Below are 21,650 nucleotides of genomic sequence, written 5' to 3'. Positions count from 1 at the left end.
TCAAAACATTTTTGCTGGAACAATGTCATTTCTTTCACCAACGTGATTCATACAAATTATAGGAAGAGATTTAGGCTTAAATTGTCTACAATGTTTACTTTAAAGCCCAACACCTTGACATTGGTCATTGATGCAAAATTTTGTGAAGAGATTCACTACGAAATTCTTCGGAAAACTTAACTTACAAGAAGGTTGAGTGGGTTTGTGCACAGAACATGGCAGAATGTTAAAGGCCACAAAAAGTTACTGCAATGTTTTAGACACTGACTCACAAACACAATGTTGTTCTCAAAGACAACCCAAAGATTGTAGATATAAAAAACAACAACGACAAGGTTGTCGTTGTTTTTTACTAAGAACAGTGAAAAGTGTATTGATCCTCCAATACATCCTATTGAGACTCATCTTTATCACTAGAGAATAAAAGAATGACAGGAAGGTAAATTCTCAATTAGTGGTGGATATGCTTGAAGTGGGAGTTGTCATAAATGTGATTCAATTTGAATTTGAATTTGAATGGGCAAGAATGAATCTTGAAAAATTGTGTTTGAACAATAATGATGATCGAAGAGACGAAGAAGAATAAGGGTCTTCCTTTTTCCAAAATGGATAGAGAAATTTTGCTATTTTACATGTTTAAGTATAATGGAATATAACAAGTTTTTAATAATTTACAAAATTAAAAATAACAAATTTTAATTAAAAATAAAATAAAATCTGATTTAAATTCACTATAGTAATTCTAAGTAATTAAGGAGAATGTCAGCTATGTAAAATTAGAGGGGATCAATTAAATCCCAAGCAAAAATTTCAATTGTAAAATTAAAGGGAGTCAATTAAATCCCAAACGAGAATTTCAATTAATACAAAATTGAAAAGAGACTAAAAATTAGAGACTAAAAAATTAAAAACGATCAAAAATAAAAATAAAAATAAAAATAGAAACCGAGTAGTTCAATGAATGTTTAGGTAGTTTAGTTAGAGCTTACATTCAAGTCTGAATCAAAGTTTTCTTCAGTCCAAAATCCAAATGAAAGCAAAAACGGTCAAAGGAAACTGGAGCTTCAGAACAAACAAGCTCACTTTCCCCTACGTTTTTCTTATATGCATCTTCTTCTTCCTCGCTGGATTCTTCGGTTCTACTCTCTTCTCTCACTCTCAGGTCTTCTTTCTAAAATTCCTAATCGCGTTCTTCCGAAATTTGAACATTTTTTGAATCGATCATTGTTCTCTGTGTTTTTACAGGATGGCGATGGATATGGCTTGAGGCCGAGACAGATGCTGCTTGAATCGGCGAAGGGGACTAAGTACAATTTGATGACTGCCGGAGAGTTTGGTGATGATTCCATTACATCGATTCCTTTTCAGGTTTGCGATTTTGTTTCTTCTAATGCTCTAGTTGGTGTGGTTATGAATGTTGATGGTTTAGTTGAAATTAGATTAGATTGAAACGATTTATGTTTAGGTTTATGATTTAGATAGCGTGGACCTGCAATGTTTGGATGAGTTTGTGAAGTTTCTTCCATATTTAGCAATGATAGCTTATTTGAAAGCAGAGTTTTAACGGTGGATGTTATTGATGTAGTTTACGTCTGTTATGTATATGATATATCTTTAGTTTTATACTTTAAGTTTGGAATATTGCAATATTTATGAAGTTAGGTAGTAGAATAGAATCGTTGTTTTGAATGAATTTGGGTTAATTATGAATTAGTAGATGTTAATTTGAATTAGCGGAAACCTGAAAAAAATTATTTGCTCTTGCTAACTAACATGAGGCCTTAAGTTGTTAAAGAAAAAAAAAAGTAGAAGTTTTGTGTTGAGTTTTTTTTTTTTAATTTTTAAATTCAATGAATTGAAAAACCACTTTTAGTACAATATTTCTATATTTGGTTTCTTAACAAGTGTCTTGTACTTGTTAGCATTTACCTCTGTTATTTAATTAGATATCAGTGTTATGCATTCATTCTAATGGAGGTTTAACTTTAAATTATCTCTGATTAATGATGAAGTGGTGGAAACATTTTCTTAGTCCTAAATTGTATTTATATGGAATTGGTTATTGTGCTTTGACTTTCGGTTAAACAATATCTGTTGGCCGCCTTTTAGGTTTTGAGCTGGAAGCCACGGGCTCTTTATTTTCCTAATTTTGCAACTGCTGAGCAATGTGAAACCATAGTTGCTGCAGCAAAGGTAGGCCTTAAACCATCATCATTAGCTTTGCGCAAGGGAGAAACTGCGGAGAATACTAAGGGAATTAGAACAAGGTATTGTGTAAGTAAGTTATGAACTGTAATACGTGGAGTAATTAGCATACCCAGCATAATCAAATGGTTAACTTCATTTCTTTATCATAAACTTAACAAAATAGTCTGTACAATTTGTTCAAGTTAAAAGTTACGGTAAGAGTTTGCTATTTGAATTTGGAATAACAAGGTAGCAAACTTATATAAAACATGAGGTATCATTATAGGCTAACTAAGTTGAAAGATGCTTAGCTTGTCTAAAATATATGATATATTTCTGTTGGTACTATAATGAATCTGACAGATTTTAAGCATCTCAGAAATTAAGGAGCAATCAATTTGAATCCCCTGTACAGCTTGCCTAAATTGGACGATATGCTATCCCCCCACAAAAAGATGGACAATATGTTACCTTTCCTTAATTTCATATTAACTTTGTATTGTCTTTTGTTTACACAGCTCTGGTGTGTTTATTAGTGCTTCTGAAGATAAAACAGGGACTTTAGATGTTATTGAGGAGAAAATTGCGAGAGCGACAATGATTCCTAGGAGTCATGGAGAGGTAACATCGTTGTTCAGATCGCCCTCTATATGTAGAAAAGACATTTTGTATGACCTTGACAGTCTAATGTGCTCAACATATTTCTCTTATGTTTTACTACATTAGTTTATTGTTTGAGTTTATATCTATGATAAAGGCCGTTATGATGTCACTGTTTTCTCTGTTCGAGTTATCAACAAAAAAAAATTTAACCAAGAAAATTTGAATTTTTAAAACAAAAAAATATTGTCAACGAAAACTACGACCAGAGTCAAGGGATTAATTATCTATAGACCAGGGCATGAACTTAATCCTCTAGCATGCCTATTTCATACATGGTAAAGCGGCTAGTTGAAGTTATTATGCAAAATAAACAACCTTAAAATACTTGCACGTTTCTAAAAAATGAAAAACATGTAGGAACTTAATTTTAGCTGGTCTTATGCATCCTAATGGGAATCAAAGCCACATTAATCCTGCACAGAAATATTTGTTTGTTGATTGATTAAAAAAACAATTTAATTTGTTCACACCGTCGTCATAATTTTTTTTTACACATGCATCTAATCACATATCACCAAATAGATCTTTGTCTGTTATGGAAGGAGTTTTAGGCACAGAGTTTCCCTTAAAGCTCAATCTAGACTTTTATCTAGGCTAAAAGTATTGTTTGGAGCTGTCGTCTTCATATTTAATTAACTGCATGTATTTTTAAACAAAAAGAAAGGGAAAACAATTCTAATGACATCTAAGACCATTCTTTTGTAAGCTTAAACTATTAAAGTATTAGGTTCCCTGAATTTATCAGCAACAGAGGTGCTTTATGATTTTGTTGAATTTTTAATCCTCTCATTTTCAGGGTGATTTAAAATTGTCTGAAGATTCACCATGTTTCAGGCATTTAATATCCTACGCTATGAGGTTGGTCAAAGATATAATTCACATTATGATGCATTCAATCCTACTGAATATGGCCCACAAAAGAGCCAAAGGGTACGTCTGAACTAAAACCCGTGTTCTGTGGTTTGCATGTTATTTTAGTGATGAGATTTATGAATATTTGTAATGAATATGGAGTCTAGCATTGAGGATTGCCATTTTACAAGTTGATATTCATCAAGAGGCTGCATGATGGGGCTTGGATGAAATATAAGCATTTGTTGAGTGAAGCAGAATATTTTTTAAGCATAATTAACAATTGCTGGATTTTGTTGCAGTTGATATAAACCTGTATCATTATACTGTAGGGTTCTATACGAGCACTAAATCACTTACACATGAGCTCTTTTCTTAACTTCAGATTTTGATTGAGAATGCAGATGGCTTCTTTTTTGCTGTATTTAACTGATGTTCAGGATGGTGGCGAAACTATGTTTCCTTTTGAGGTAATATCGAGTTTATTGCTGTATCTTGTTTGATCCACTCCTCAATTTTATTGATTTCCTCCATAGTTAGCTCACTATTAAGCCTAGATAACTGAAATTGCTCAAGTATTATTGTTGTAACTGTACCCGATCCTAAACATTATGTGATACTCCTATTGTATATATTCAACAATTATTCCCCAATATTTTGCCATTGGTCAAAGAAAAAAAAGTTATATTAATGTAAAAGAATGTCTTGATAGGCAAATGTTAATAAATTTGTGGGTTAGATTGATTTTTCAGTGTTTGAACTATAGGCTTCCTGATTAGTACTCTTCCAGCGTCTCTCAGTTTTCCAACCGAGCTGCCTGTTTTGGTCATTAACCAAAAATAATATATTTTACATGAAAAAGAGTAAATTTTAAGAAGAATATCTAGGAGTAATGTGTGTCTATTTTTGTGTCATGATAACAAGTATATTTTTGTAAATTGTAATCATCTTCTACATATATGGTTATACATTAATGATAAATGTAATGTCTCTTTACATTATGTGTTTATGTAGTCCCACATCGAACAATCTGTGGCATGAACATGTGTTTAGAAGTGGGAGCATTCCTCGCCCTACTAGATGGTTTTGTAGGGTTGAGTTCCCAACCACACATTCTTAAGAATAATATTTTTTTTTTTGTAATTTTGTGTTAACATTTTTAGGCCTCATCATATCTCTAGTTTTAATGAATTTCATATATCCTCATTCCCATGTCGAGTATCTGGGCTTCATAGTTAGCACAATATTGTTCTGCAGAATGGCTTGAATATGGATGGTAGCTATGGCTACGAAGACTGCATTGGTTTAAAAGTAAAGCCAAGACAGGGGGACGGGCTTCTATTTTATTCACTGCTCCCCAACGGCACAATCGATCAGGTTAGTATTGTTCTCACAATTATTAGAATCATTTGTTAGTTTTCCTCTAAATTGCTGAGTCATAATTATTATTAGAATCATTTGTTAGTTTTCCTCTAAATTGCTGAGTCATAATCATTTGATTCAATGACATAATTATGCACACAAGTTGATGTCTCAACTATTAAATTTTATTCTCTAAAAGTGAGGAGCACTTTAGAGGAGAGTTCTTATGTGTGTGTAAGGATAAATTATCATCCCCAAAATGTGAAGAGTGCCATCCTTTCCATCTCAAAGATTACTTCTAAACTCATCATGTGTCTCTGCGTGGTTCACCAGCAAAGTTGAAGTCCAAATATCATAAGAGTGTTTGGAGGAGGTAATTGAGAATTTTTAAGGAATTCAAAATTCTAAGCAATTTAAATGATTCAATTGATATCCATTTATTTTTAAATTCTTTTGTTTGGATGGAGTATTAAAATGATTCTTTGTTAAATTTTTAGGATTATTTTCATAAATGTTAAAACTTTTGAGCCAAATTTAAAATATGAAAAATAGGGACGAATTTGCAATTTTTGAAAATTTGAAGGGACTAATTTATAAATTTATTATTAGGAACTATTTGCAATTTTAAAAAAAAAATTAGGGGTGAATTTGAAATTTTCATAAAATTTGAGGACCATCTTGCAAATTTTGAAAAATTAATAATAAACAATTTAACATTTGTATTATATAGAGTGAATGAGAATTTCAAATTCTTTACTTTTTGGTGTCATTTGAAATTCCTTAAATTTAACTTGAATAAAACACTTCATAAGTTTACATCATTTTAACAATTCTCTATATTTTTTATCCAAACAATAGATTTTGGTCAAGTCATTTTAAATTCCTTAAAAAAAATACTTTCCCTCGTTAAAATGCTTTATCCAAACACACTCTAAGGATTTTTTCTAATATGTTCAAGCTTGCACAGAATGATATTGATTAATTGCTCACATTCATGATTCAACTCATTTTTATCCACTAATTAAGTTTCAGTTTGGCAAAAGGTAGTTAATAACCGATAAACTAGGTGTTAGTGGATGAGCTTATAGCTGATAGCTTATAAGATATCTAATAGTTTATAGCGAATAAACTAGCGGATTGGATTTGTAGTGTTCGGTAAATTTAACGGATTGAGACTTTTACTTAAAAAGTCCTTCTGACAAACTCAGCGTTTTAGGGAGTAGATCGTTCTTTGACCGAATTTTGGTTTACTATGTTATGTTTTTCTGAAAAATCAGATGGTTAAGACAAAAATAAAACAATGCATAATAACAAGGTCTTTTGGATGAGCTGTGCCGAAACAGATTGAGATCATCTAAAACTGCAGACCATATCCTTGCTTAAAACAATTAAGTACGTAGTTAAAAATTGTCATAAATTAAAGTAAAAAAAATGAACTTGAAGATGGAGAATTAACACATAAACACAATAATAAAGTAGTATGCAGGGGAAATAAAATTTCTCCAACTTGCAAGAATCTGTGAGAAGGAACAACAAATATATATGTCAGCAAATAGAACAAATTAAAATTAAATGCACGGGGGACACCATTATCGTAAAAATCCCTTCAAAGTATGGGTAAAAACCACGGTTTGTCCAGACCAAAGAAATATTTTCACTATAATCATATTAAGGATACAAGAGTCTCAATACGATACGATGCACAAACCATGCCAGCATCCAACCAAAATGGTGACAAGATGAAAAAGTATTAAAGTTGCAGCCACAGTGTGAAGCCATTACTCTCACTCCATAATTTGTTTTTATGATTCAACCGATTAAAACTAGAAACCACATGCCTTGAACCTGCTGTTCAAAAAAACAGAAATTGTTTTCATTCTTCTTTCCTCTCTTTGGTGGGTGCTCTCCTCACCATAATATTCTCATTTTTCAACTCTAGTATGACCCTCCACTTATATTAGTGAAAGTGAAACATATAATAAACTAAAAATATTAGAACTTTTCTCCATACAGAAAAGAAATTCAATACTCAACCGTTGGGAACTGTCATTTTGATCTCTGGACTAGAAGATCTTAATATGTGCAGAAATGAGTGAATAATGATTAGGCTGTGTCACTTTATTTGCATGTTCCGTTGATGCTGATGCTGCCAAGTTGCTTTTATCACTTATTCCTGATGCAAGTTTTGTGCCGTCTAATATAATTGTCTTGTATTTTTTAGAGTTTGGAGAATTTCACTGGGTGTTGGCTAATTGTTGGACTTAAGTGTGAGTGGTTAAGTCTCCCATCGTATATGAATGAGTGTGATCTTGGATTTATAAGAAAGGTGACCCATATACCTAATGCCTTAAGATTTGGGTGGATATGTGGTGTCTCCCCCTCTTATGGTCCCGTTGTTGCTTCCGTCTTCAGACTTTCTAACACTAATGATATGATAATTTTTTCCTATGTCATCCATGCTTGCTAAAGGTTTGTCCAAAGTTGTATGGATTGAAGAACATTTTGGGATTCTTTAATATGCTTCTTTGTTGTTGATGTTTAGCCTTGTTATTCTAGAATTGATGGATATTTTGATTAGCCTCGTTGGCTTGATTTTAGCTTTTGTTTATGATGGATAAGCATGATGCTTCTGTCATAAATGGTTAAGTATTGGAATTTCGCATCTATCTTGAGAGTGGTTGAGTGTTTTTTTTATTTTATGGTTAAGCCTTTTGCCTTATGGATTTGTTGATGTTAGGTTTTGAGCTATGGTGGTTAAGCATTGTTGTTTCCTCCAAGTTGTTAAGCCATGGGTTGTGGCTTCTGCTTGATGGTTAAGCGATGAATTGTTACTTCCTCCGAATGGTTGAAACTTGAGTTATGGTTTTTGCTTGATAGTTAAGCGTTGAATTGTTACCTCCTCAGAATGGTTGAAACATGAGTTATGGTTTTTGCTTCATTTTTTCTTCGATTGTACTACTTATTTTAAATTGAAAAAACGCCAGTCTGCATTTCCAGCTTGCGAGGGACTTTTGAGAATATAGTTAGCAGCATTACTTGTTGGTTAGTAGGATATGAGATTAGTTAGTGTGTAAGTCATACAGTTGATTCATTTGGTACGATCTTCAACATTTTGTATCAATTCTATTCTCATCGATACAAACGATTCTGACATTTCTCTCTCATTTTTATGAATGTCATGTTTCTTAACATACATCTATACTTTTAAGTAGTCTTTTTTTTAATATTGAGAATGTAGTCGGTCAGCGTTACGTGTTGGTTGGTTAATTTATGAGATTAGTTAGTGTATAAGTCAGAGTTGACTTATTTTATACAATCCTTATCATTTGTATCAATTATACTCTCACCAATACAGTTGTTAATTAACCATTACTTAAAATTAAGTGAAAGTTGAGACTGAGAACTGTCATTTTGAACTCTTGACTAAAGGATCTTAATCCGTGCAGAAATGAGTGAATACTGAATAGTAGGTGATTATGTTATGTCGGTTACTGTGACACACTTGTGTTAATGCAAACCCACTTCTAAGTTGTAGGATATGACTTATTGTCTGTATTCTTTCTTTTGACAGACATCACTGCATGGGAGCTGCCCTGTGATAAAAGGGCAGAAGTGGGTGGCCACGAAGTGGATAAGGGATCATGATCAAGAACAGGAAGAACAGGATGATTAGATAATTGATGCCTGTAATTCAGATTCTGTTTTATACAGGATGATTATCAGCCCATGATGTAATTTATGGTCAATCAGATCAGATGAATAATCTAGAGAAAATTTTGATCACATCTTTGATCAGATGCTCAAAGTGTATAACAAACGTGTAGTTTTAAAAGAAATTGTAATTTTTTTTTTGTCGAATGGGTTCTAATTAAAGTGAGCTGCCTTATTAGTCTTTTATGGTGATTTGATATGTCTATTGGATCTATTCATAATCTTATGATTTCTATCAATATAGAAATCGAGAACATAACTCTAAACAAATTCTTATGAGTTAGATATGCGATCGACTCATATTCCTTATAATCATACCCAAATATAATTATGAGAATGAAAGCAGAAGCGGAAGCATACCTGAATTTTCTAGTGTAGAGTTACTTATTGCGTATGATTCCTTTAATCTTCTCTAATTGGGATGAAGAGAGAATTGTTGTCTACAAATGGGGACCATAACCTTTATGAATAATTTTAGGGTTATTTCTTAGGATTCAATATTTTAATATTTTAATCTGGCCACTAATCAAATTAGATATTGATTTATGGTATTTACATAGTGAAGCTAAGCGAAAAATACCGATGCATTGCACGTTCGAAAATACAAAAGAGCTGTTATCGAACTTTATTTATTTCAGAAAAAAAGAGAAAACATCGATAAAATTCGGGGGAAGAGAAAATGGGTAAGAAGTCGGTTATGCAAGGGGAAAATATTAATACCACTCACATCTGTTGTACTCAACGGGAACGATTTTGATTCTTCTTTGCTCGGATGAGTGTTACTATCTAAAGATTACTCGCAATTTAGGATTGACACATAATCATTTTTGTTAATTGTTCATCTAAAATAGATTGACAAAGTCAAATTTAGGATTGTTGTAATCATAATTGGGTTGCGTATTTTGTGGGGGTTTCGTGGATAAAATCGCTTAGGGTTTTTCCTCCAAGATCAAGGTTGATTTTGGGGTGGGGTGGGGTGGGGTTGCATAAGTCCTTACAACTTGGATTCAGCTGAGTGAAAGCTTTGAAGAACGAGGGTTCTTGCAAAGGAGTAGCGGTAACCGAATGATCAATTGAAAGACTTTGGTCAAGATTTCGCAATTTGGATTCAATCGAGTGAAAGCTTTGAAGAATGGAAGTTCGGTCAAAGGAGTAACGGTAATCGGATAATTAATTGGAAGTCTTGTGTGACCTTATCTAGCTAAGATTAAGGGAAGAGAATGAGCTAAGATCAACAATCAAACAAGGGTTTGGGGGTTTGAATTACTACTATTTCTCTTGAAAAATACTATTGCAAAGGTTAATTATAATATCTCAATTGTATTTGGAATTGGGGGCACACGTACTCATAATGAGGATAATTGGGGAACTGCCTAAACAAATCTTGATTCTCTCTCTCTCTCTCTCTCTCTCTCTCTCTCTCTCTCTTTACATTTTGATATTGAACTTAGAGTGCACATTCTATTTAACAGAAAAATTCTAGTTGTGTTGAAGTTTCTCAAATTGTTTTGGTAAAACAACTGCAATTAGAAATTGACTATCAATGTGTGATTTTATTCAAACGTATTGTGTAAAATATATGTATTCATTTTCTCATCATTAGTATATATTTCCTTACGGTTTAAACGCATATTCATTCTTCCGATAACGGTTCGGGATAGACGAATGTCGATCCATAATTGCTTCCACTTGCCATAGTAAATATTTTCAAAACACAATTTTTTATCTACGAAAATTTTTATTGTGATATATTCACCCCCCTCCCCCTCTAGATTGTTGCCTTTGTCTAACAAGTGGTATCACGAGCACCGGTTTATCTTGTACTTCAATTTACTTATTAGATTATGCCTTCCGAACCTAAAGGAGCGTATAATAAGGCGTCAGTTTTTAATGGTGAAAACTATGGTTATTGGAAAGATTATTTGCATATTCATATAAATTCTATTGATAGGAATATATGGAATGCCATCAAAGATGGTCTATTTGAAATTACTATGACCAATGCAGATGATGTTGTTGTACCTAAATCGGAAGCACAATGGAATACAGATGATGAAAAAAATTATTCTTGTGATTGGAAAGCAAGGAATATTCTAATCTTCTCTTTAGGGGTTGATGAATATTACCGTGTTTCTCATTGCGAAACTGCTAAAGCTATGTGAGACTCATTACAAGTTGCCCAAGAGGGCACAAATTAGGTCAAACAAGATAGAATTAATACTTCAAATCAAGAGTTTGAACTCTTTCATATGAAGCATGATGAAACCATTTCCGATATGCAAAAGAGGTTCATTCATCTTATAAATTGTTTGAATGCACTTAGTAAGCCGATTTCCAATGAAATTTCTACTAATAAAGTTTTGAGATGTATTAATAGGGAATGGCAACCTAAGGCCACCTCCATCAAGGAAGATAACAATCTATTGACATTAGACATTACTACTTTGTTTGGTAAGCTTGAAGAACATGAGAAAAAGCTCATTTGTTTAGACAAGCATGAGCAGAAGATTAAGAAATAAAAGAATAAGGACAATGAGGTTGAAATAAGTCAATTGTTCTTGTGGCTTCTAGTTCTAAGTCCTCAACAAAAGAGCATGATGAAGTGAGACTAGTGATAAGGAGAAGTTGAATGATGAAGAAATGGGGTTGTTTGTTAAACGGTACCATAAATACATTAAGAGAAATGGAGTAAAGCACTCTGACAATAATCTCATCAATTTTAGAAGACAAGTTAACTACTAAAAGCAAGATGGGGATAAGAAATGAAAGTAGAAAGGTTCATGTTTCAATTGTGGTAAAGTTGGACACTACAAGCCGGATAGTCCACAACTTAAGAAGGATAAAAGTAAGGGTCGATACAAGAAGTCTAACAAGTCTAGAAGAGCATGCATAGCTTGAGAAAGCGATAGTGAATCCTCAAGTGAAGGTAGCTCTAGCGAAACTGATGAAGCGAAAAACTTTTGTCTCATGGCTCATCATTATAAGAAGAAAAATGTAAGTCACTCTAAATATGAACCTATTGATGATGTGTCTTATTCTGAATTATAAACTGCTTTTGAAAATCTATATGGTGAAGTCGTGGACGCTTTTAAAAGGTTGTTTCAAATAAAAGGATTTTTTTCATACTTAGAAGCTAAAGTTTTAGAAAAGGAAAAACAATTGGAAGCTCTTAAGCAATTCATATTAGTTGCTTCAAAAGTTGATGTTGAGGAAGATAAATTTTCTTGGTTTGGTTATGAGACTTGTCATATTTGGAAAAAAGAGGTTATAATTCTAAAAGCCAATTAAATAAGGTCTTAGAACAAAAGGTCACCTTCACTATTAACCCTTAAAAATTCAAGAGATCCTTAAATGTGTTGTACAAGAAGTACAATTTTGTGGTAAGGGAATCTAATAACGAAAGTCATTCACATCATCATTTGACTTGTCACTATTGTTGTAAGAAAAACCATACCATTGTTAAATGCAAATTTATAAGGTTTTTGGTTGATAAAGGTGTATTTCAATGGTTACCCAAATGCATCAATATTTCCACTAATTCTCAAGGACCCAATGAAATTTGGGTACCTATCACTCTTGTTTGATCTTGTAGGTTGAATGTCTTGCCTTCATGGAAAGAACGTGGTATCTTGATAGTGGTTGCTCAAGGCATATGACAAACAACATTTCCCTATTCATTGACTTCACGCCAAAAAAGAAGGGTTTTGTAGCCTACAGAGATAACAACAAGGGTGCAGTACTTAGTAAAGGTAGTGGAGGTATTTCTTTTCATGATGCAGGTGTACCTTCAGAAGACATACTTAAATACACCGAAAAAGGAATTGATGATCCTGAAGCGGCGAAACCTGAGGAGGAGGAAGATGACAAATCTGAAAAGGAGAAGGATGAGAGTCCAACTAAAATGGATGGTTTTCCTTTGGCTTGGAGGTATTCCAAAGACCATCCAATCGACAATATCCTTGGAGATATCACCAAAGGCGTGACAACGCGCTCTAAGCTAAGTAATTTATGTTATCACTTTGCTTTCGATTCATATGTTGAACCTAAAAACGCAAAAGATGCATTAATTGATGAACATTGGCTAATGGCCATGCAAGATCAGTTAAATCAGTTTAAAATAAATGATGTGTGGGACCTTGTCCCACCTCCGTGATATCATCAAACCATTGGCACTAAGTGGGTTTTTAGGAATAAACTAGACGAAAATAGTGTGATAACTAGGAACAAGGCCCGACTAGTGGCTCAAGGATATAACCAAGAGGGGGGCATAGACTATGAGGAAACTTATGCTCCGGTTTCCCGCCTCAAGGCTATACGCCTTTTACTAGCATATGCATGTCCTAAAGACTTCAAATTATTTTAAATGGACATGAAAAGTGTTTTCCTTAATGGCTATATAAATGAGGAAATGTATGTTTCATAACCTCCCGGTTTTGAAAATTATGAGTATCTAAATCATGTTTTTAAACTAAAACGAGCTTTCTATGGTCTCAAACAAGCCCATAGGGCTTGGTATGAGCGACTTAGTAAGTTCTTACTTGATTAAGGATACTCTATAGGAAAGATAGATACAACATTTTTCATTAAGCGTCAAGGAAAAAATTATCTTCTGATTCAAATTTATGTTAATGACATTATATTTGGTTCTACTAACATGCAACTAGTCAAAGAGTTTTCTAAGCTTATGCGGGGCGAATTTGAGATGAGTCTAATGGGGAATTGAATTACTTTCTCGGACTTTAAATCAAACAGCTCAAAGAAGGAACATTTGTGTGTCAAACTAAGTATTTCTAATAGTTTCTTAAATGCTTCGAAATGGAAGACGCAAAGTCAATTGACACGCCAATGCCTACAAATGGAAACTTGGAAAGAGATGAAAACAATAAGGATGTTGGCCTCTTACTGCATCTAGGCATGACATTATGTTTACTGTATGCATGTGCTCTCGATATCAATCTGCTCCTAAGGAATCACATTTAAAAGTCGTAAAGTGCATCCTTAGATACCTTCATGGTACTTATAAGTATGGGCTTTGGTTTTCCAAGGGTAGTGATTGTAGTTTGGTTGGTTACTCTGATTCTGATTTTGTCGATTGCAAAACCGGATAGGAAAATTACTAGTGGAACTTGCCACATATTTTCTAACTCCTTAGTTAGTTGGCATAACAAGAAACAATTCTTCGTTGCTTTGTCAACTGCATAGGCGAAATACGTTGCATCCGATAATTGTTGTGCTCGAATTTTATGGCTCAAACAACAACTACTTGACTTCAATATTAAACTTAAAAGTATTCCAATAATGTGCGATAATACTAGTGCAATTAATCTAACCAAAAATCCAGTTCTACATTCTCGTACTAAACATATGGAGATACGTCCATTTCCTATGAGACCATGTTGAAAAAGGCGATGTCGTGTTTGAGCATGTTGATAGTAAAAATCATCTTGCTTATATTTTTACAAAACCTCTTGCAACTAAGCCGTTTTTCAATATTAGTCGGGAATTGGACATTCTCGATATCTCAAATCTTGCCTAATATATGTTGATTGCATGCTTTCTTTATATTTGCCTTTAACCTTCTTTTGAAAGTTTTTATTCATTTGGAGTGCATCCTCTGTCTATCACCTAATGAGGTAATATCGTCCTCAAACTATCTATTTGTACGTAATTTTGTTTTTGTTGGTTATCTTTGACTCATTTATTTGATTGTATGTTTATGATCCACGAGTGTGAAATATATTTTGATGTATGATAAAATTTCATGATTGTTCACTTCCAAAAATTTCATTGACTAACCCTTGAGTGTTTTCAATTTATATATGTTTATAGCGGTGTCATGTTTGATTTCTTCATTATATGTATTTCATGTCTTTGATTCATTACATTTGAAGTATGTTAGTGATTTTTGTATTTGAGCATGTTGATTACTTATTCATTCATGAAAAATGTTAGTTTTTGCATAAATTTTACTAAATTCACATTGTATGCCTTGACTAAGTTCATCTTAGGTCTAGAAAATGTTTTCTTTTTTAAGATTTTTGCTTCTCTCCATTATGTATCGATAAAAGGAGTTTAGAGTCAATACATTTGAAGTTTGTATCGACTCCAAGATAGGATGAGTTGATACAATGGATGTATGTTAAATATTTTTATTCTCTCTGTTCAGTATGTATCGACTCCATTTTCGAATGAGTCGATACATTCACGTTTCTTCAGCCTTTACCTTCAGTATATATCGACTTCAAAATTGAATGAGTAGATACATTCATGATATTTTTTTATGCAGCGACTCCAAGGCCCATTGGGCCGACCCATTAACATCCAAAAGTCTATTTTCCTTTTCTTTTCCACGCGTCAGACCATTCAAACTACTCTTAAACTCTCTTTTACTCATTTTCAAATTTCTTTTCATTTTCCAAGAAACCTAGGTTCCCTTTTCTACGTCCCTAGACAACTCACATTTACTTCTCCTCATTTCACTTCCATCATAAAATCTACATCTTCTATTTTCAAAAATCAATCATTTTCATCTATTATTTTCTGATTTGTGTGATTAGGAATTGATTTTCTTAAGTTGGGTAGGTTGGGTTATTCAAATCTCACTTCAAATCAAGTCTTGCTCATTCATATTTTTTCTCAAACACTTGGTGTGCATCTCTTCAAACCCAAAAAGCATGCCTCCCAAAGTTGAGAAAGGCAAAAATGTTGCAGGCATTTCATCCTTAACACCTGTGAGTGATTTATCTTTGTTACCTCCCTTTTGTCTTGATGACTTTGAGAAATCTTGCCTTCATAGACTTGTTGTGAAAGAACCTGTTTATGATCCCGTTGTTGCCAACACATTACACATTCCTGAGATTGTTGAGCTTATGGAACATCAAAAGATTAACAATCTCTTGAAGGTTTCCGCTGACTATAATGAAGACTTAAAACGAGTGTTTTATGTTGGGCTACAATCAAGGATAAGATATACATTTCTGCTTAAGATGGGGAAATACACCTACTGTCACAGATGACCCATGAATGGAAGTTTTTGGTATTTAGATACTCTCTTGTCATGCCACTTTATCAAATCATTCTTATCATCCGAGCTTTGATTTGAAAAGTTACCTCAATTCGTGTCTAAAAGCTCAATGTCCATATCACTCCATGGATATCGTGTCAACAGGCTCCTTGAAGAGAATTCCTCGTATCCTTCATTGGATTGTAACTCATGTGTTACGTCAAAATAAAGGAGGTCATTTCCTCCTTGATCAAGCTGAGGTACACCTTATGTATCTTCTTCAAAATAAAATGTTTATAAGCCGGCCAAACTACTTTGTGGCACGAAGATTTGTTGTTAGGGAATGTAACTGAGGATCCTCCTTATGCTATGTGTCATACCCCAAAAATTACCCATCATTTTTCCTAAAAAAAAAAAAAAAAAAAAAAAAAACGAAAAAAAAAAAAAAAAAAAAAAAAAAAAAAAAAAAAGAGAATTTTTTTTTTAATTAATTAATTAATTAATTAATTAAATAATTAAAATAAATAAATAAATAAAATATAACAAATTATTTTGGACTTGGGTCTCCCTCATTCCAAGCCCATTACCCACGAAATTAGTCTATAAATACTGAAGTTTCAGTAGGGGGAGTTAGACTTGGAGTTACACTGGGAGATTCACTGGAGAAAGAAGGAAGAGAAGCAAAACACTCTGAGGTTTCCTTGGAACAAAACCTTGAGGAAAAAGAAAGAAAGAGAACAGAGAAGGACGGATAGAAACTTTGGCATAGGAACCCTGCCTACCCGGAGAATTCAGAGTAAAGAAACCCTGAAGGCAGCCCATCTGCACCGAAGCCATCGCCGTCCAATTCCCGCTGCCTAACTTATTCCGATACTACAAGTGGTCAATCCCTTCAACCTTGAATTGGCAAACAGGTTTTGCGTATCTCTATTGTTTATACTTTCAATTGGCCATATCTACATATATAATGCATCATGATTAAATGTTGATATATAATTTGCTTTCGTATGGGAATTTAAATATGCCTGAATACCCTGAATGTTTGACCATGTTATTCCTGTGATAAAATGCCATAAAATTCAAAGTTCCTAACATGTGGCTGTTTTCAAATTCAAAATCCGTGGCCTTCGCTAGGCGAGGCAGAGGCGAACGAGACAGTAGCTGACTTTTCTATTCTGTTTTTTTTTTTTATGTTTTATCATAGCCATGCATTATTCATCCTATCCTATTTATTGTTGTGATATTTCTCCGGTGTAATCTTCGATTGCACCCTGATTTGGTGTTCTGACATGTTTCTTTTTTTGAGTTTCGTAAAGGTTCACATATCCCAGGAAAAGGTTATTGGCTAGGTATTCCACTTTATTTGTGGGATACCCTTGTGGAGTTTCATCCTAAATTAACTTTTAATGTATTAATTTCTAATGTATTAATTTTTTAATATATTATTTTTAATAATTTTAATGTGGAGTTTCATCCTAATTATATAATTAATTGTAAAACTTTGCCTTTGAATAAGTGATCTTGGACCTCTCTTTGTTGCCTTACGATTACGATATTACGGTCATGTCCCGCGAACGTGGGGATACCCTTAGCAAAGACCCTTCGGTTAAATCATCATAAAATAAATTATAGTCCCTCGGATGTTGCCTTCGAATATACAACTTTGTCCCTCGATGACCCTCCGATGTTGCCTACGGTTAAAAGATGATAGTCCCTTCGAATGCTAAGATATCCTCGTAACTGTTGCCTTCAATGACCTATCGATGACCCTACGATGACCCTTTTACATCCAAAGGATAAAACTACTTATTTCTCAATAATAAGGAAAGTTTTACCCTCATAAGGATAGGAAATACTCATAAAGACCTTGGGTCGGTATAACTCTTAATTGCTGGCTCACAACCTAAAACATTTTTTCACACCTCACACCTTTCAAAATACCTTCAGAAAATCACCACTTGGTATACATTCATACTAGAATCATTACCGAGTTATATTTTTCTAAACAATTTTCAAAACTAAACGAGATAATCACTTTGTATACATTCATACAAGAATCATTACAAAGTTAAATTCTCTTTTCAAAACAATTTTTCTAAACAATTCACAAACACTTTTTTTCATGACAAAAATAATATAAGTGATCGAGCAATTAAGAGCCCATGGATAACCATGGATACAAAGGGTGCTAACACCTTCCCTTTGTATAATGTACCTCCCGAACCCAAAATCTAAATTAAGGTTTTTCCTGTTCTTTTCCACCTTTCCTTATTGGATAAAAGAAAAGTCGGTGGCGACTCTTGCTAACCGCGACATTGCGATAAAAAACACAAAAAGTCCAGTTCACCGTATGACAGAACTGGCGACTCTGCTGGGGAACCTAAATATTTAAAAAGAGAGGTTACCTTAAAAACAAGATCACTTATTCAATTTGTCTGATTTATTTTTAAGGGATTGCTTGGGTATGTTATGCTTGAGTGAAAGATCCTACACCCGGATCTAGTGTACCTTAGGTAAGTAGCAAGAGATCATCGCGACTGTCCGGCGTATACTGGAATGGTCAAAATGATGGCTACGGTTAATGTGGCACTTTGGATGTCCTGATGTTCCTCATGTTAGTTGAGGAAATATTTGGCATTCGCGTGGTGTCATAAAAGCATTAACCAGACCTTTAGAACCCTAATTGACTCATCCTGGCCATTAGAAAGTAGTGAGATAACTGGCTTCGGTTCCGACTGGAGTTGGTTGAGACTCGATACTACACTCTTTGAGATTGGACTTTAGGGAAGCTTCGGTCAACCACTTGGTGTTGCACTGAAGTGGACTTAAGGAAAGGTCAATGATTTGAGATCCTTCTAGAACCCGGTTACTATTCTAAGACAGGTTGAACCAACCAAACTTCAGTGGGGAGGGTATTTACCTATGGAACTCACGCAAGCCTTAAAACCTAGGAATGATTGTTGTGTGACTTGCTTGTGCTTGTTATTTATCTAACAACATAACATCATAACATCATAACATCATGGCATTGTACTAACCATTTCAAGGATTTAGGGATTTAACTCTGCTAAAAAAAAAAAACAGAAAAAAACAAAAACAAAAGCAAAAACAAAAGAGAAAAGAAAAAAAAAAGCTCTTTTTGTTAGTTTATGCAAAGTTAAATCCCGAAAGTCCTTGAAAACATTTCATACATTGCATTGCATCGCATAACAGGTATTCTAAAGGATCAGTGTTCTCACGATTTTCCTATCAAACAGATTCCAACAGATTCCAGCAGATTCAAACAGATTGAACAATGGCTCTCGAACAAACTGTCAAAGATCTCCAGGCCCAGAATGCTCAATTCCAGGAAATGATGCTGAGCTTATCTAAGGGGCAGGAAGAACTGAAAGCTCTTTTGATGGAGAAGAAGAAGGACCAGAAACCTGTGGGTTACATCAACCCGGGAGAAGGCTTAAGGGACAGGTTACAGGAGTCAAGATTAGAATTCCGAAGGATTCAGAAGAAGAGACCGAGAATGATTCGGAAGATGAGAATCCTAATCTCGTCAATTCTGAGGACGACGATGAAGATTATGAACATGAACAGTACTCTCCGGAGGATGATAAGTACAAGTTGCTGGAAGAACGTATGCTAGCTATGGAGGGGCAGAAAGTGCCCGGTCTGGATTTCGAAAACTTGGGTCTGGTCTCTGATGTGGTCATTCCCCGCAAATTCAAGGTTCCCATTTTCACTAAGTATGATGGTGCCTCTTGTCCTCAGATGCATCTAAGGGCTTATGTGAGAAAGATTCAGCCGCACACTACTGATAAGAAACTGTGGATCCATTTCTTCCAAGAGAGTCTATCTGGCACACAGTTAGAGTGGTATTATCAGCTTGAGAGCTCTAACATCCGCACATGGACTGATTTAGCAACAGCTTTCTACAAGCACTACCAGTATAATTCTGAGTTAGCGCCTACTCGGCTACAGCTACAAAATATGACTATGGGCTCTAAAGAAAGTTTCAAAGAATATGCTCAAAAGTGGAGAGATTTGGCTGGCAGAGTCAAACCCCCTATGACTGATCGAGAGTTAGTGGACATGTTCATGGGTACACTGACTGGCCCATTCTACAGCCATCTACTGGGAAGTTCCTCGTCAGGTTTCACTGAACTTATCTTGACAGGTGAACGGGTTGAAAGCGGCATTCGAAGTGGAAAGATACAGGCAGCTACTTCTGCAAGCACCAAAAAGTCCTATCAGGGAAAGAATGAATCAAATGCTGTGTACAGTGAGAGGAAGCATAACAAGAAGAATCGTGACCATACTGTTGGGGCAGTTACAATTGCCGCACCGCCATCTCAGAACTTCCAACACAGACAAGACAGGTCGAGAAGACAGTTTACCAAGATCAATATGACTTTAACCCAAGCACTGCAGAGTATGTTAAAGGCCAATTTGATTACCCTCAGAGGCCCTCCTGCAAATCCCAACACTACTTCTCCTCGTTATAATCCCAACGCCAGGTGTGCCTATCACTCCGATAGCCCCGGGCATGACACGAATGATTGCTGGTTGTTGAAGAACAAGATTCAGGATATGATCGACGCTGGAGAAATTGAATTTGATCCTCCGGCGACCCCCAATGTCATCACAGCACCTATGCCTAATCATGACCAGAATGTTAATGTTGTGGACGACAATTCTCACGTTACTGACGTTGCTGATTTAGCATCTCCTCTCCTGATCGTTAAGAAGAATTTATTGCAAGCTGGTTTATTTCCAGGTTGTGCTGAAGGTTGCGATCTCTGTGTACTCCGACCCAATGATTGTTTGAAGTTGAAGAACGGCATTCAACGGCTGATGGATGATCGTACAATTCTATTTGAAAGGGTTCCTAAGGTGGACAACTCTATTGAAGAGGTATCTGTGATTGCTAGGTCCAAAGCTCCAGTGAAGATTACCGCTACTAGAGTGCCTGTGAAGATTACCGCTGAGCCCAAAGTGGCTCCCCTGATTATTACCGCACCTGGCCCCGTGCCATATTCCTCCAGCAAAGCTATTCCGTGGAACTATGGAGGCGACGTTTACATCCATGGCATAAAGCAGGTTGGTAGTTCTGCTAATCCTAATGATATTGTGGGGACTAGTAAAGTTACTCGAAGTGGAAGGATCTACTCCCCAGAAATCTCACCTCCCGCTCCCGAAATTCGAGGAAAAAGACCAGTCAATCCTCCTCAGTCAGAGACATCGGTCGAAGTTACTTCTGAAGATGTTGTCAAACAGGAAATGGAAGAGATGCTGAAAATCATCCGTAAGAGCGATTTTGATGTAGTGGAACAATTGGGGCGTACTCCGTCTAAAATCTCAATGTTGTCCTTGTTATTATCCTCTGAATCCCATGCCAATGCATTGATGAAATTCTTGAAGACCGCTCATGTGCCTCAAGAAACATCCGTCGATCAATTCGAACATTATGTTGCTAATTTGACTGTTGACAATGGCCTAGGCTTTTCCGATGCTGACCTGACGCCAGCAGGAAAGAATCACAATAAAGCTCTGCATATCTCCATCGAGTGTGAGGGGATCACCCTGGCTCACGTGTTGATCGACAACGGCTCTTCCTTGAATGTGCTCCCGAAAGCTGTACTCGATAAATTTGACTACAAAGGCATTGAACTGAAACCTAGTGATGTTGTGGTGCGTGCTTACGATGGTGCGAAGAGTGTTGTCTATGGTGAAGTGGTTCTCCCTATCAAGATAGGACCTCAAGTCTTCAACACTACCTTTCACGTGATGGACATTCGTCCCGCCTACTCCTGCTTGTTGGGGCGCCCTTGGATCCATGGGGCAGGTGCGGTAGCTTCGTCGCTTCATCAAAAGCTGAAGT

At 35.1% G+C, this 21,650-nt stretch overlaps 1 protein-coding gene across 1 annotated transcript; it reads left to right on the top strand.

Annotated features, from left to right (window-relative positions):
* The first annotated feature begins 897 nt into the window (after positions 1-897).
* On the top strand, positions 898-8,959 carry LOC127074383 (probable prolyl 4-hydroxylase 9). Its single transcript, XM_051015695.1, has 8 exons — positions 898-1,162; positions 1,246-1,368; positions 2,110-2,267; positions 2,706-2,808; positions 3,685-3,780; positions 4,107-4,172; positions 4,960-5,079; positions 8,636-8,959. The coding sequence occupies exons 1-8, from the start codon at positions 1,031-1,033 to the stop codon at positions 8,735-8,737; spliced, it is 900 nt and encodes a 299-aa protein (XP_050871652.1). The 5' UTR covers positions 898-1,030; the 3' UTR covers positions 8,738-8,959.
* The last annotated feature ends 12,691 nt before the right edge of the window (positions 8,960-21,650 follow it).

The sequence above is a fragment of the Lathyrus oleraceus genome, chromosome 4 (assembly GCF_024323335.1).
Source record: "Lathyrus oleraceus cultivar Zhongwan6 chromosome 4, CAAS_Psat_ZW6_1.0, whole genome shotgun sequence".
NCBI lineage: Eukaryota > Viridiplantae > Streptophyta > Magnoliopsida > Fabales > Fabaceae > Lathyrus > Lathyrus oleraceus.
Note: the sequence above shows the minus strand (reverse complement) of the source record. Positions and strands in the feature narration are given on the sequence as shown.